Source organism: Oreochromis aureus, linkage group 12 (genome assembly GCF_013358895.1).
Source record: "Oreochromis aureus strain Israel breed Guangdong linkage group 12, ZZ_aureus, whole genome shotgun sequence".
NCBI classification, from domain to species: Eukaryota; Metazoa; Chordata; class Actinopteri; order Cichliformes; family Cichlidae; genus Oreochromis; species Oreochromis aureus.
In genome coordinates, this window is record NC_052953.1 from 24,359,946 (window position 1) to 24,374,945 (window position 15,000).

The window sequence follows — 15,000 nt, forward strand, 5'->3', positions numbered from 1 at the left end:
TAACAAAGTGTCAAATCCCCAGTCGCTCTTTGGCTCCCATGTCTCTCATATATCAAATATAATTTTAACCCACTGCCCACACCTTACTTTTCAAGAGCGAAGCTACTCTGAAAGAGTGTGAAAAAAGTAGAAGCAGCCAAAAAGGGGGGGGGGGTCCAACGCTGTAATTTTCTAAATATATATCCAGTCTGGAAGACGAGGAAGTAATGAGGAACTGAAGGAATTAGCGAGGTAAAGAGCAGCGTGTAAGCAAGATACACATAACATGCTTAAATGGTCCTAATTAAGGATCCAGCAATGACTCATCCGGCGCGTGTGTGTCTGCGTGTGCGTTGGCGTTTGCGAGTTTGTCCTTGTATGTGTCAAATTAGCATCAGCATGACTGGAGGAGGTGTGCTACAGTATGTGGGCCCTTGTCTTCTCACCTCACACCACCACCCTACACCAATAAAAGAAACCAAAAATAAATAAATAAGTAAATACCTTCAACACACAATGACACACTTAAACGTCAAAAACAGATATGAGAACCTAACTTGACAAGCTATAGAACAAAATGTCAGATGGTTTGCTAAAAGGTCAAAGCTTCGCTCAAAATCTCAAATATTTAGCCTTTAACCTTCTTGAAGCAGCTCAGATGTAATCACATTGTCTGTTCCATCTTCTTATTTTTATTAGAAATATTAGAATTAATGAGCCAGAGTGAGTTTTACACCAGCACTCAGTTAAAAATGTGTTTTCACTGACCAGAAAACACATTTATGTCTGGTAATTGGGGTTGAAAAGATTTTACTCGCACTGATCTGTGTGTTGATTTGTATCTAAACATCTACGGCTCGGTCCATTAAAAATTCAAGTCTCATTTCTTTAAGTGCTGATTATATTCCTGAAGAATATTTTGCATTTTGCCCCCGAGGAACTTGATTTCAACTGGATAAAATCACCTCAGGCATTTAAGACAGATGCTGAAATGGCGTAAATGCTTCTGTCTCTTCAAGATGAATACGTATGTGTCGCCCTTCTGAGTGTGTGCATGTCAGGAAGCTTTCTTTATAAATAGCCACTTACAGGGTCTGTACCCTATGAGAATGACAGCTGAAATGACTCAAATGAAATTAGATGTTGTTCTCCCTGTTTCACTGAAGCAACAGTTCCCAAACTGTGAGGCGGGCCCCACTTCTGTGGACAACGAGGGGAAAAATATGGAGTGAAATTAAGTGAATGAGATTTTTCACTGGAAAAATTTCACTGGAAAAATAAGTGTTAACCAGCGGTAGTACAGTACTAACAGCACTGCCACGCATGTGTGCATGTTCGCCCTGTGCATGTGTGGGTTCTGTCCGGGTAGCTTAAAGTTACAGTGTGTAAAATGTCAACAGCCAGTAGATTGCAGTCAAGTATGATCTGTTTTTTTACCTGTCCCAATTTAAGTGCATAATCCAAACTATTGTGCCCACTGTGAGACAACTCTGGCTACCGTTTTTGTGTAGCGAGTCTAGGCTGTGAGTCCGCTGTTTAGCACAGCTGTCAGTTTGTCTTTTTCATGTCTCTTTACTTTGGAGGAGGCTAAAAAACTTTGTGAAAGAAGCATGATAAGATGAGTCAGTGAGTCTCCCTTCTGTCAGATGACAATGATACTGAGGTGAGTTGTTGATGATATGTTGAACTTTTTTGCTGGTATGCACTGCTGTTTTGTCTGCTGTTAGCTGCTGTTAGCCTCTGCTCCGTTAGCTGCTGCTTTTGTAGCTGTTAGTCAATGTTAGTGAAACTTTTTTTGAAGTTGGTCTAACGTTGTTGGACTCGGACACTTAGTGAATAAACTCTCATATGATGTGAACATGTAATGAAACTGTTTATCAGAGTGAAAATGTAAAATAATATTAGCTTACTAGCTAATATTAGCTAGTGTGGCTTAACCAATCATTTTATGAGTCCAACATTATTTTTTTTCTGATAAATAACCTAAAAAATAATACCTGACTTACTGTAGCTTTAATTAAGTACTCTAAATTGACTGTTTAGGTTTAAATAACTGTTTTAGCTGAACAGTTCAGGATATATTCCACTTCACACTGTATGCCAAATTCAGTCGGCCGTTAAGAAAACGTATTTATTCTTTGAGAAAAATAAAAAAGAGTTGATTGATTCTGTTTCACCAACCTTTACTCAACTTTTTTTTTTTTTTTGCAAGAAAAAAACTGTGCCCAGTGATATGGGATGTTTATAGTTTTTATAATAAATTCAAATATCCATATATTTAATGTAACATGGGAAAAGATGCAGATGAAAAACAAATAAAATTTGCTTTTTGTCTGAATTAGTCTGGTTCGTAAACCGTCCACTGTGACTTTTCTGACTGTCCCACCACTGTTTTTAACCCACCTACTGTTCCAAAAGACATTTACTACATTTCACACTACTGATCGTGCAGTCAAATTCTTTCCACACCACATAACATGTCGTCATCCAAGCACATCCTCAACCTGGAACCATACCTGGAGCAAGTCTTGTATCCTACCCACTACTGACTCTGTTATCTCTCCACCACAGGGTTGGACACTCTGGCAGTTCTAGTTTATCATTTTGACATGTTTTGTGTACGCATTCATGCATGAACACACCTTACCCGCAGTGACTTCAATTGTCCCCACAATGTCTCTGGTCAGTTTTTACTCATATTGCCTGAAAATAGATTATCTATTGATCCACACGCACAGTGCCAGTTCACTGACCACTGACCAGAGAGGCTGTGAAAGAGAATTAATAATTCAATTCTAAACATTTAAATGAAATTTAAACATTTGTATTTGATCATTATAATTATGCACATTTCCATATAATTTAATCTCCTATTAGTGCTTTATTTGATCTATTACAATCTGTAAACTGTATAATTTCTAATTCATATTCTAGATGCCCATACGCTCACTTGGCATTAAAAAGGATCATATTCTGAAAGAGTTTGTCCAGGCATTTACAGTGAACACAGAACAGTACAAACTCATTGACTTCCCATGTGCCACAGTGTAACTACAATTTCTTCAATATTTGCTGGTGGAGGTCACAGTGTCACCGCTAATCTGCAATACAAAGCCTCATGGCTTCTGAATTCAATTACCCCAACTATTTCTTTTACGTGTGCTGTGATTAATTAAATCACTGTAATAGGAGGGAAGGTGAAGGTTAACACAGCATTTACATGAATGCATCTATTTCAATACACCAAGTAATTTAGGTGAAAAGCAAGAGGGCACGTTCAAGGCCAGTCGTTCATTGTCACTGACCGCATCTAAACTTGCACAAATTAATAACGTTTTTCCTGGTGTGTGCATTCAGTTTTAAATTGTCACGTAACGGATGCAGCAAATAAGATGAAGGGCTCTCTTATTTTTCTCTATATTAATGGATGAGGCCTGTTTTGATTTTTTATCACACCACGTTTTTCCTCCTTTTACATCCCAATTTTTCATCAAAGCAAACACAGATAACACCTTGCCTCACTGCCTGCATCTTTGGCTGTTTCTTACCTCCTTTGCACTTTATTTAATTTTCTTCCTTCTCTCACTGCCCTCAATTCTTTTTCTCTGTATTAATTTTCCCACTCTCCTTTCGGACTCGTTCTGCTCTTCTGTCTGTGAGGCAGTGATTAAAAAGCATTACAGCCAAGGCCACAGACACATCAAGAGAGCTGTGCAGCGGCGAATCAACAGTGTTGAATGGTGCCAGTCATTTTATTGATTTCCTCATCTTACAGTTTGACATTGTCCACTTGGGAATGAAAAGCAGGAGAAAGAAATGCTCCAGTGTGAGAGCAACTGAGAGAGTATATATATAAAGTTTTCTTTTTTTTTTCAAAAACAACATTTGTTTACTTTCATTCATCAACGTTCACTGGGTAATTTTTACCTCTGTTCACATGGGAAATATCCTATGTTGCCTGAGCTCCATCCTCATCTAGCTAGCTAACTAATGAGAAGCCCATTGATACAGAGCAGTCCTCAGCATTGACTCTAGTGCTTTCTGATTGTACTTGTGTGTCCTTACAGTACAATGGTTTTTCTGCCCTAGCCTGCTTGAGATCGAATTGGGCTACATCACCCATGACATAACACGAGTTTGACACTCATGCTCTGGTGTTTTAATGTGCTGGCTTCAACCACCATATTTACAGCCTTTGAAGCCACATTTCGTGTCTTAGGACATTTATTTTGTTTACACACAGCCAGAGATACCCCTTTTAGATTTTTGTCTGCATTCCAACCTTTACAACATCAAATATTCAGCAAAAAATGGAGGACAAACTAAGCAGAGGAAAAATACTAGTTGTGTTACCAAAAGTGGTTGTGAAGAGGAGGAGCACCTGCACAACGATTTTTGACATGTGCTAGTGGTCCTGCAGTTTTTGACTCAAATGTGCTCTTAGGGCAACAGGAATTGACCTGTTTTAGAATATAACCTTTTTGTAAGAGGGTAATCAGACAAAAACACCCATAGATTTGTTGTAAAGCACTGATTCCCATAATTTAAACAAAATGTTATAATATTGTGGAGCCAATTTGATTGCTACAGCATTTCTGGCAGTCACATGGTTATAGCTGTTTCATGGATATTCACACACAGGCACAGTAGGATTAGCTACAGGATTGCCCAGACATCACAAAAATACCACAGGGGGAGATTACGCATATCTATCCACCACACTTCTTTCATCTTGTGTTGTGTGCAATGTTTGGGACTATGTTGGGGAAAAAAGAGGGATCTGGTGGTTACATGTGGTCTAAAACCAACAAGCATGGCCGTTCAAACCTAACTGCTGTTTTCTCCCCTTCACTTTTTTTTTAATCTTTCTTTCCTTGACAACACCTCAGGGCACACGTGGATCCCACAGGGGTGCCTGCTGTGAGGAAAATTGATGTAGTCATCCAGTGACTATGGACAGGTGATCAAATCCAGAACTGGCCTTTGTCCGCAAGCCTGACACTGGTGAATAAAGAGGTAAATGCCCACACACATCAAGATCCAGTATATCACACATATGCATACAAACACACAACACGATTCAGTATAATATAACTCTTCACTCTATAACTGAATGGATTTGTTTCTGGACTTTCTCATGTTAAGAGGATTGAATATATTCACTATTCATTTTTCACTTTCCTTAATTTCTTTTTTTAATCATTGTTTTTTTATGCAATTCTGAAACATTAAACAACTTGCTATTACCCAAAGGGTAATTGCTTGGACTTCCTGAATTTCCCAAACTGGACAATAAGAAAAGCTTCAGTGCCATGAAAAAAGTATTTGCCTCCTTTCTTGGTTTTTTGCATATTTGGCACATTTAAATATTTCGGATCAGCAAATGAAAAAATTAGACATACTATTAATATTAGAGTAAATTCAAAACACAGTTTTTAAAAGATGATTTCTTCTATTAAGTGAGAAAGCAATCCAAACCTACCTGGCTAAACCTGGTAACTGGTTGTACCACCATCGGCAGGAAGAACTGCAATCAAGTGTTTGCGATAACTGGCAATGAGCCTTTCACATCACTGTGGAGGAATTTTGGGTTTTCTCCTTGCAGCTCTCTCAGGGATGCCATTTTTGCCCAGGGGCAATTACTTTTTCAAATTGGGTCAGATTGGTTTGGATAGCTTTTTTCCCCACAGTAAATGAAATAATTTACTGCAAAGAACTAAGAAATGAAGAAGGGGGTAAATACTATTCACAGCACTATACAGTTATTATCTTTTTATATATGTATATGTATATATGCATATGTGTGTGTGTGTGTGTGTGTGTGTGTGTGTGTGTGTGTATGTGTAAGACTTAATAAGCTGAGCTCACTTTGAAAGTCAAAGATAAAAGTACCAAGTCACTATAGAAGTATAGGTTTTCATGTGATTTTGATTAAGGTGGTGGATTCCCTTTGATAGAGGACTTCACCTCAACAGGCAAGTCGCCAGGATGAGTGGCAGGTTTTACTTCAGCTAAAGCTGAAGGTGGCTTTCAGTGCAACCTCAGCCAGTGCGGATTATTTGCAGAGATAGTCTGTGGGTTATGGCCCTGTGATATGGGTAGTCAGCAGGTAACTGGTCACCTATAACTAACAACTTGTAATAACTAATAAATATTAGTACTCATCTTGGAAATACAGCTAACAGCTGCAGAAAGGATTTAAATCAGAGGTGGTACATTAGATGCTTGCATGACAACTGGGCGTCCCTTTGCCTTCCCAGCCCCTTTTGTATTAATCCAGGCATAGGATGACAAAGGGAAGTCCATAGGTCACATGGCTGGATGATGAACGTACACCGCTTTGTCCCTTTAACACCAGGAATATTTTTAAAATCCTTGAAGTTAGAGGATTAGGTGGGATGTGTTAGTGTTAACACTTCTTCTAAGAATGAAAATGACATTTAACATCTCCTTGCAAGCTCGCTATCAACAAACATCAATGATGCATCTGACAGCGGATAAAACTGGTGCTGACAAAGAGAAGATCTGAATCACGGCACTCGACTCTGTCGCAATGCACCGACTTCCTGAGTTTTACAAAAAGCACTGGTATAAAAGTGCGTGCATTCATGTCAACCGAACCCAGAAGAAATTATTTCAAAATGGTTTTACCCTGACAGCAAAAGAAGGTAATAGCAAATAAATCCCGGCTGCAAACAACATTTATCTGACTCAGGTTTGGTCCTGGCTCAATCAAAACAATACTGCAAGAGGCTATTGAGAAATATATTTAAAGGGTATCACAGAGGTTTATGTGCGATTGTGCTTTGCTTGTGTCTGTGTATGAGAGAGCGCGAGAAGAGGAGGGTGAGATAGAAAAAGACAGAGAAATGCATTTTGTATTCATGTAAATCCATTCAGTTTCTAGCTAAGGTATAATGTGAAAATTGAAAACAGAGAAATGCAATGCGACAAGGACTCAGTGCCGGATGAACACGCTGCACAAAGGCAAATATGCCGACTCAAAAATACACCGAAAAAAAAATCAAAGCTTATGTTTTTGGGCACGTGAACAAGTATTTGTACTTGCTACCCTTTATGAGCACAGGATGCTTTTGGTGCAACTAATTTGAGCTAATTCGAGCTGCACAAAAATAAAGGATACAGTGAAATTAGGATTTTTGTGTTAATGCAATTTGATTTATCTGAAAAAATATATAAAAAGAAACTGTTGTCTGTACAGTAAAGCTGGCAGCTTAACATGTGTATCATGCACTATATTAAGAAAGGTAAGTAAACAACAGAAAACAGTCTGATCAGGCTTTTTCCTTCCCTCAGTGGTAGTATAAGGATACATTACTGTATGTACATGTGTGTACAGTGATGTATACTGTATGTCTACATGTGTTTTAGTTCGGCGCTTGCCACTGTGCCTGTGTTTGCCAGCTGGCTTGGTAGCTGTAGGACCCAAAAAGCAAAAAAAACCCCCAAAAAACACAGATTATCAAGCAGATTTATTTGAGGAAAGAGTTCATCGGAGCTGTCAAGAAGCTTTGAAAGAAAAAAATAACCCATCCCTGAAGGGAGGGACACTTTCAAAGGCTTGTGAAGTTATATCCACCTGGCTAAAAATACACCTTCTGACAGCGTGTGCTCACTATAAAGCAGGTAACGATAATTTTAGTCTACAAACTAGAGTGAACCCAATTAACCTACAGGGGTGTCGCTGATAAAGCAAGGATTACAGTTTCATGATGCCGTTATCACTCGCTGCAATATTTAAAAACACCAACACTAATGTCGGGTAAATAGGTCAGCTTGGCTCAGACTGAAAGATGCGATAAATTTCACTCACGTGTGTTGATCTTCTGTAGGGAGATATGTTTCTCTAGCTGGCGTCGCAGTTTGACCTCAGCACCATACTTTCCCGTGGTGCCGTTGTCCGCCAGGATGAAGTGGGAATGGAGACTGTTAAGAACTGTCAACTTGCTCATCGGGTTGGACATGGTCTGGTATGGACGCACCACCTGGCCAAAAGAAGCCAATATTTAACAACTATGCAAACACTGCACCTTTCTTAGAATACAAATATAAAATTACAGCCTGCTCCTGTTCTCAAGAGGTTTTCACTACTTTTGCTTTTGTATCTAAAGTTGAATGTCTGCCTCAAGAGAGCATTGCAGCCCAAAGCTTTAAGAAATATGAGTAAAATAACCATAAGGATTTCCTGTGGGGTGAGCTTGGGTTGTGCTTTGAGACTTGATGGATATCCTATGCTACAAGCCTGGCCATAGATTTTCAAAGACATTAGCATTTCTCAAGCAGTGTGAGACTATAATGGCTCCATGGTGTAGACGCAAAAAAAATCCCCAGTTTAAGACAGACATCCCTAGGAAGGTTGTGTCAGGAAGGGCATCTGACGTGAAAAACTGCCAAATCAAGTATGTGGAACTATTCGCTGTTGTGACCCCTTGCGAATGAGGGAGCAACTGAAGGAAGTGTTACAGCAGAGGGAGACTATCACAGAGAAAATGCTAGCAGTCAAATCACAAGTAGGATGAATAGAGACAGGCAAAAAAACCCATCTCATGTGAGTCTTTCAAGAGTAATAGATTACTCACGCACCTGGATGCTGAGCATATTGTCGAGTTAATGGAAGATAGTTTTTTTAGTAATTGCAAAAATTAGCATCACAATGGTATACTGATGGTGACAGTTCAGTGGTTGTAACTGTTGCCTAAAGCAAGAAGGTCCTAGTCAGCTGGGGTGTGTTGTCCCAAAGACACACTTATGGTTGTGTGGATGGTGACCCCTCGTTAGTATACCCCCTCTTTTGCCCTCAGACAGCTGTGACAGGGACCATCTGCACTGCAGCTCTAATCATTTTTTAGATTTGGAGTTGCCATGTATCCAGTAATTATTAACATAACTTTCATTGTACTGGTGCTGAAATTACACTTTGAGTTTCTCCGAAGTTTCTCAGATATATATTATACCCCAACACTGTCTGACACTTTGAGGTAAACTTATTTGGTCGTATATAGACAGCTAAAACCAATCACGCATGAAAAAAGAACCTCGGCACTTAATCATCTCATTTCAGTCACCAACATTAATTGGTTCTGCCTGACTTATTCAGAGGGACAGAGAGCGGGACATTTTGATGATGAAATTTTAACAGTAGCGTAACACTGATTCCCAGAGATTTCACTGAGTCAGCATGGGCCTCATTTGGTTTCCCGCTGTCCAGCCCACTGTGAAGGAGTGTTTATTGCCTTACTCAGCATCTCAGTGAATAAGCTGTCAATAGCACTTTATAGCCTCAGCATCTATCTATCTATCTATCTATCTATCTATCTATCTATCTATCTATCTATCTATCTATCTATCTATCTATCTATCTATCTATCTATCTATCTATCTATCTATCTATCTATCTATCAACCTTCACAGACTTACATCTTTGCCAACAAGGTCCTCTTGATTTTCTACGATGCCCCATGGAGCAATACCAATGGTGCATATCTTTCCCCTTGACTTGGAGGCGTGGTCTTTCAGTGCATCACCCACGTGGCGAATCACACCTGTGTGTGGACATAGGCATGTGTGCGTGAATATTCAGTGCGTTTAAGAGATGGATAGAGAAAAAGATGTTTTGTCACAATCAATACACAGCCAGTCAGATAATTACATACACTGCAGACAACTGTGTGGAGCCAGTGTTAACACACACAAACACAAACGCACACATACACACTTAAACACAGCCAGGTTGTAGCTCTCGGCCTGTAGTAGTTGTCCTCAGGGGTGCAGCAGTCAGACCTGGGGGCCATCTTATCCCATCTCTCCAGCTGACATTCATTCTTTTCTCCACCTCCACACACTGTCCCTCCAATCCAGCTATCCATTATTCAGGCCTCTCTCTTCCTCTTTTCTCCTCCTGCACCCATTCTGTCACTAAATCTTACTTTCTATTCCTTTCTGTATTCAAGTGCGCGCAGTCTACGTCATCCAGCGTTGTATCATTTCTTTTTGTCTGTTCTCTCTCCTATTTAAACATTATTCTGCTGCCTTTTTTATCTTATTTTAAGTGCACTAAATTCAATCTAAGATACTTAAATAGCATCTCTTTTTGTGCCCTGGAATCAATACAAGGGAAAAATAACAGTTAACTTCCTTACTGAAGGCAAAGTGAAGCTGATAAGATAAGACAAATTTTCCCCCATAGACAAAAGTATTATATGAATGTGTAATGTGCGCTTGTTCAGAGCGTTAGTGGACCTCCAGTTTACTCGCTGAGGCCTCTTTCTATATACATGGCAACAGCATATGTATGAATAATTCATGTGCTTCCAGTCTGCCAGCTAACACTCTGGTTTCCTGTATTCATTCCAACCAATCTTGTTTCACCACTTACACTGTTGCCCAGTCTTATTTCTTCAGCTTTGAAACTTTGTTCCTGGACTTTTTCACACTTTCACCCTTCGAACCTCAGCATTCAGCATCCAGTCCTCTGAGCTCCTCACTTACTCTGCTCTAAGCCAAAATCATAAAAACAAAAAACAAACAAAAAAAAAACTCAGCACCAAGACTAGGAGACTTCCTTAGCCTTAGAAGACTGCTTCCTTAAAGCAGACATCTCTGTAACTGTGATTCCTCTACACTGTAACAGCAAAGATTTCTGTATTAATTTCAGGGGTTAGCACCTCTGTATATTTTTTTTTCTATTCTCTTGGGTCCATATGGACTATTACTAAGCTAGAACGTTTTATTTCTTTGTTCAAAAAGTAAGAATTTTTGACAAGTATAAGATTTTGATCGTCCTTAATTTCAGGCCTTCTCTCATGCAATTAATACTAGAATAATAACTCTTAATCTGAACAAGCCACCCTGTCATCAGGTTTAAGTCATTAAAAAGCAGTCTAGACTACTTGACATGCTTTCATTGTGTGCTCACAGCCATTTTACAGTGATCCAGGGGCTGAACAGCTTTAGAGCCTAGACACACTTGACAAATGGTTATTTAATAGCCGATAACTTACGATAAAGACTTGAACACACTCATCATACCCCAAATAGAAGTGCCCACTTAATTTTTATAAAAAGGAAGAATTCAGTTAAATAGCTGTATGCAATCTCTCAAACAGCTATTTAACTGAATTTTGTTTTGAAAACATGAAAGATTTTAAGTTTGTCTTAATAAGTCAAAACCCGTGGTTTACCTGTGTTGACTCCTCCAGTGAATATCCAGGCCCCTGTTGTCATGGCAGCCTTGATGAGCCCTTTGCCAAAGACCTGCTTGAGTTTGGGCTGCAATTCAAAGTTCTGCAGGCCCCCGTGGACTGAGATGAGCAGCTTGGGCAGTTCCAGCTGCCACTCCTTGGTCATCAGGTGGAGCAGCAGGTCAGGCTTGGTGTCATAAGATACTCGTACGTACTGCAAACAGCATGAAGCATGTCAGTGAAATAAAGGAATACATACAAATGTGGGAAAAAGAAAAAAAAAGGTTATGTGTCTTAAAATGAGGTAAAATACAACCTCAGATGGAAAGTAAAACATGACATATTGCACTGTGTTATTATTTCCATCCATCTATTCATCCTCTTCTGCTTATCCCATTCAGGGTCATATGGGGCTGGAGCCTGTCCGAGCCACCATAGGGCAGGGGGCAGGTTAAACCCTGAACCGGTCACCAGTCTGTCACAGGGCTAACACAGAGCGACAGACAACCATTCGCACTCACATTCACACCTATGACCAATTTAGAATCACCAAATAAGCTAACCTAGGTTAACTGGCAGATATATTGCTGTGCATAAATCAATATTTATATAGATAATTGTGCAATACTAGAGACTGAAACAGCTACATCTCAGACTGTACAGGCTTCATTTAGCATGTTAAATAATAAAGTTCATGACAAGTAATAAGAAGAAGATGAAACAAGTATGACTTATTTTGACAGTTTGCCAGGAGAAAGCCTCTTCTGTATAAAAACAACATGGCAGTATAATTTTGGTTTTTGGCTTAGTTGTTAAATAAATACATTATAGTTCATCAGAGGTTGTATTTAGCTCATTTTAAAACCAGCTACAGTCAAGATAATTTTATTTTGTCAGGATATGTAAAACCTTAGAATTGACATACGGTATACTTTGTTTTTACCACGACTTTATGCATTACATTCAGGTATATGGTGTCTTGGGGACTAAGTATTTCACAGCTGTGACAACACCTTATGTGTATGATAACGTAAAAAGCATTGGTGTTTCATATGTGTCTATGCGTATGGATTTCATTTCTCAAGTCAGAAGACGTATTGAGCAGATGTTTGCTATGATTGAAGAACCACATGCATTATGGAGCATCTGTTTATCCCTCTAATGCACCCTCAGAAAGCCAACCTGACATGTGTCTGGATGAATAATTTAACACTGGGGAAAAAAAATCAGACATAATTTGGGTTTAATCATCTGAATTCCCAGATTGCTGCAGTAAAGTATGATATGACTTTCTTAGTGTAGTTATCATAGTTTGTGACTTTGCGAATAAAACGTACCATCAGATCACATTAGGGATGGATCAATTAATCAGGCAGAATGCAGTCTGCTAACACTCATAACACTTAAGTCTTTTAAAGCAATAATTACACATATTTCCACAATAATTCCAGTAATTTGATTGATTCCTCAGTTATCTCCAGGTCTTCTGATTGGACACATTTGTCATTCTCCATAATGCACACAATGAGCCCTGATGAGTCCTCTTGTCAATGTCATTTTTTATTCAGCAACCCGCAACTATTCATCTATTTTCAGCCGTGGTACATCTGCCATTCAGGAAAAATTTATTTTAGTTATCTAGGAATCTAAGTTTCCTCCTCTGTACCTGCGTGCTGTCAAACGACATGATTACTGAAGCTTTGAAGAATATCTTTAGATCACATTATGCACTTTCAGCTTTCATCACTTTCTGAATATTTTTGAAATTCTCTTCTTGTGTCACTGAATTACTCACTATAATCTCTATAATCAATTTATGTGGCCATTTTTCATAAAAAAGCATGTGCTCAACATCATTATTACATATATTTTCTTATTTACAGAAGGGAGCACTTCCATTGGAGGTTAGGTTTTCTTGTACTGTTTGGAGGTATATTTTGGGATATCTAAATCCTCTACTCTGTTCTTTCTTGTCTTAGGAAGTTAACTGTGGCCTTTAAAATAGCTCAGTAAAGCATACAAATACACTCTTAAAGCTACACAAAGTAGATTTCCTGCACTGGTGCACTCAGGTATGTGTCACCAAAGGTTCTCGAGTCTTAACACAAACATGAGCTGCAACGGCTGAGGTCAGTGCTGCATGAAATAACAACAGAATAGTGACTCCTTTTATTTGGATGCCCTAATGCTCAAAACAATCACGTTGACCAGTTCCATAAAGCTCAAGCTTTGTGTGGGCAGCATGCTGAAGGAGAAGACTAATAAAATGCAACACTGTGTAAAGAGAGTCACCATGGCTTTGTTGGAGTGTCCTCCTCCCTGGAACTCAATGGTGCCGAAGGCATCAGTGGGGCTGAGCTGTGTGTGTTTGCTGATTGACCACTTCTCCGACAGGCTGTCATTCTTGGCCAAACGCTCTGCCTTATCATTCTGACTAGATGAGATGCCCGGTGGCAAGCCCACATGCTGACCTATTAGACGACCACAACAGCACCTGAACAAGGAGGAGAAAGTAAGAGCGAGTGTAAAACCGGTATATTACACAGTCCTTTGCAGAGAATAATTGAAATCTTGAGAAGTGCGAGCCCCGAGCAGGAAGAAGAAAAAGGAGAGTAAGAGACAGATTGTGTGTGACTGAGAGCGGGGGGAGAAAAGAGCGTGAGAGCTGCCGTAGTATGTATCTAGCAATAAAAGGTGGGCATGGCTGAAGGGATAGCATGCCGTCCGACTTTCATCTCTTTATTAAGCTTGATTTATAGTCCTGCATAGAATAACAGAGGAGCAAATATTAAATTTTGTGCAAGTGGCTGTTTGCAGTTATATTTGAGCCTGCATTGCTCTGCCTCCATGGATGGAACTGAGGTGATCATGTAGCTGATACATACTGAACAACAGTTCTCTTGCTGAAACAAGGGAAAAGCTTTAGTGGCAATTAAGTCTACACACAGATTGTCAAAAACTACCAATCCAAGAAAGAGGTGACTGTCTACACCAGCGCCGTAGCTCCGCAAACGCACATAACGCACACTGCGTAGGGCACCAAATGGCCGGTAGGGCACCAAAAAAATCAGGGTCGTAAAAAAAAAAAAAGTAAACCATATTAATACTATAAATATCATATGCATTAATATGGTTAAACAATACAAAAGCAACATAAAACAATTTTCCCGAGAAAAGGGGTGAATCTGCTTTGTGCCCTGTCTCCAGTCTCCTCCTGGTGCCCCCACTCCCAGTGGTCTGTTCTATAATGCCTCAATTCGGTATTGGTAAACACCTGTTTGAACATGGCCTCGAAACGGCAACAGGAGTCGGGAGCGGAGAAAAGAAAGAAGAAGAGGAAGCGTGATGAAACTCAGGCGTCGCTTGCCGGTAAGGCAATGTTTAAATAATAACAATAAAAAAGTTCATTATTGTAGCCCTTGCTTGCACGCTCATGTCCGTCAACTCTGTGATAGCTCCTGTTAGCAGTGTTCATACTGTGTTAACAAATGTTGCAAATGATTGATGTTGGGTAGTTTGTTTACGTTGTGGATATGAATATAGAATGGACTACTAAAAGCAACTCATCATGGTCACTCAATTGACGGTTTTCAGATAACGTTAGCAATCGTGAGACTAGCATTTCCCTCCTCAGGTTGCTAGCTGGCTAACGTCATGCATGCTACTGATTAACCTTAACTTTGGGATAGGTCAGTGATGCAGTCAAGTATTATTATCAGATTAGACAAGATTACTTTGTATGTTGCTGCATTTCAGGATATCTATAAAGACGCATATCTTATTTATGCGGCATAAATAAGATATAGGTTTCATATTACAG

At 39.4% G+C, this 15,000-nt stretch overlaps 1 protein-coding gene and 1 long non-coding RNA gene across 2 annotated transcripts in view; one reads left to right on the forward strand and one right to left on the reverse strand.

The window, feature by feature from the left end:
• trpm3 (transient receptor potential cation channel, subfamily M, member 3) overlaps nt 1-14,368 on the reverse strand; it is a 65,658-nt gene extending 51,290 nt beyond the window's left edge. Inside the window, exons 1-5 of the mRNA XM_039621152.1 lie at nt 14,127-14,368; nt 13,473-13,674; nt 11,181-11,394; nt 9,418-9,542; nt 7,814-7,985 (exon numbers count right to left, since the gene is read on the reverse strand). Of these exons, the coding sequence (XP_039477086.1) occupies nt 7,814-7,985; nt 9,418-9,542; nt 11,181-11,394; nt 13,473-13,674; nt 14,127-14,335 (922 nt within the window). The 5' untranslated portion in view covers nt 14,336-14,368. The remainder of the gene's footprint in view (nt 1-7,813; nt 7,986-9,417; nt 9,543-11,180; nt 11,395-13,472; nt 13,675-14,126) is intronic.
• Nucleotides 1,569-11,331, forward strand: LOC120443142. Its single transcript, XR_005615177.1, has 3 exons — nt 1,569-1,642; nt 4,869-4,995; nt 11,199-11,331. It is a non-coding gene; the product is annotated as an uncharacterized LOC120443142 (long non-coding RNA).
• Nucleotides 14,369-15,000: the final 632 nt, after the last annotated feature.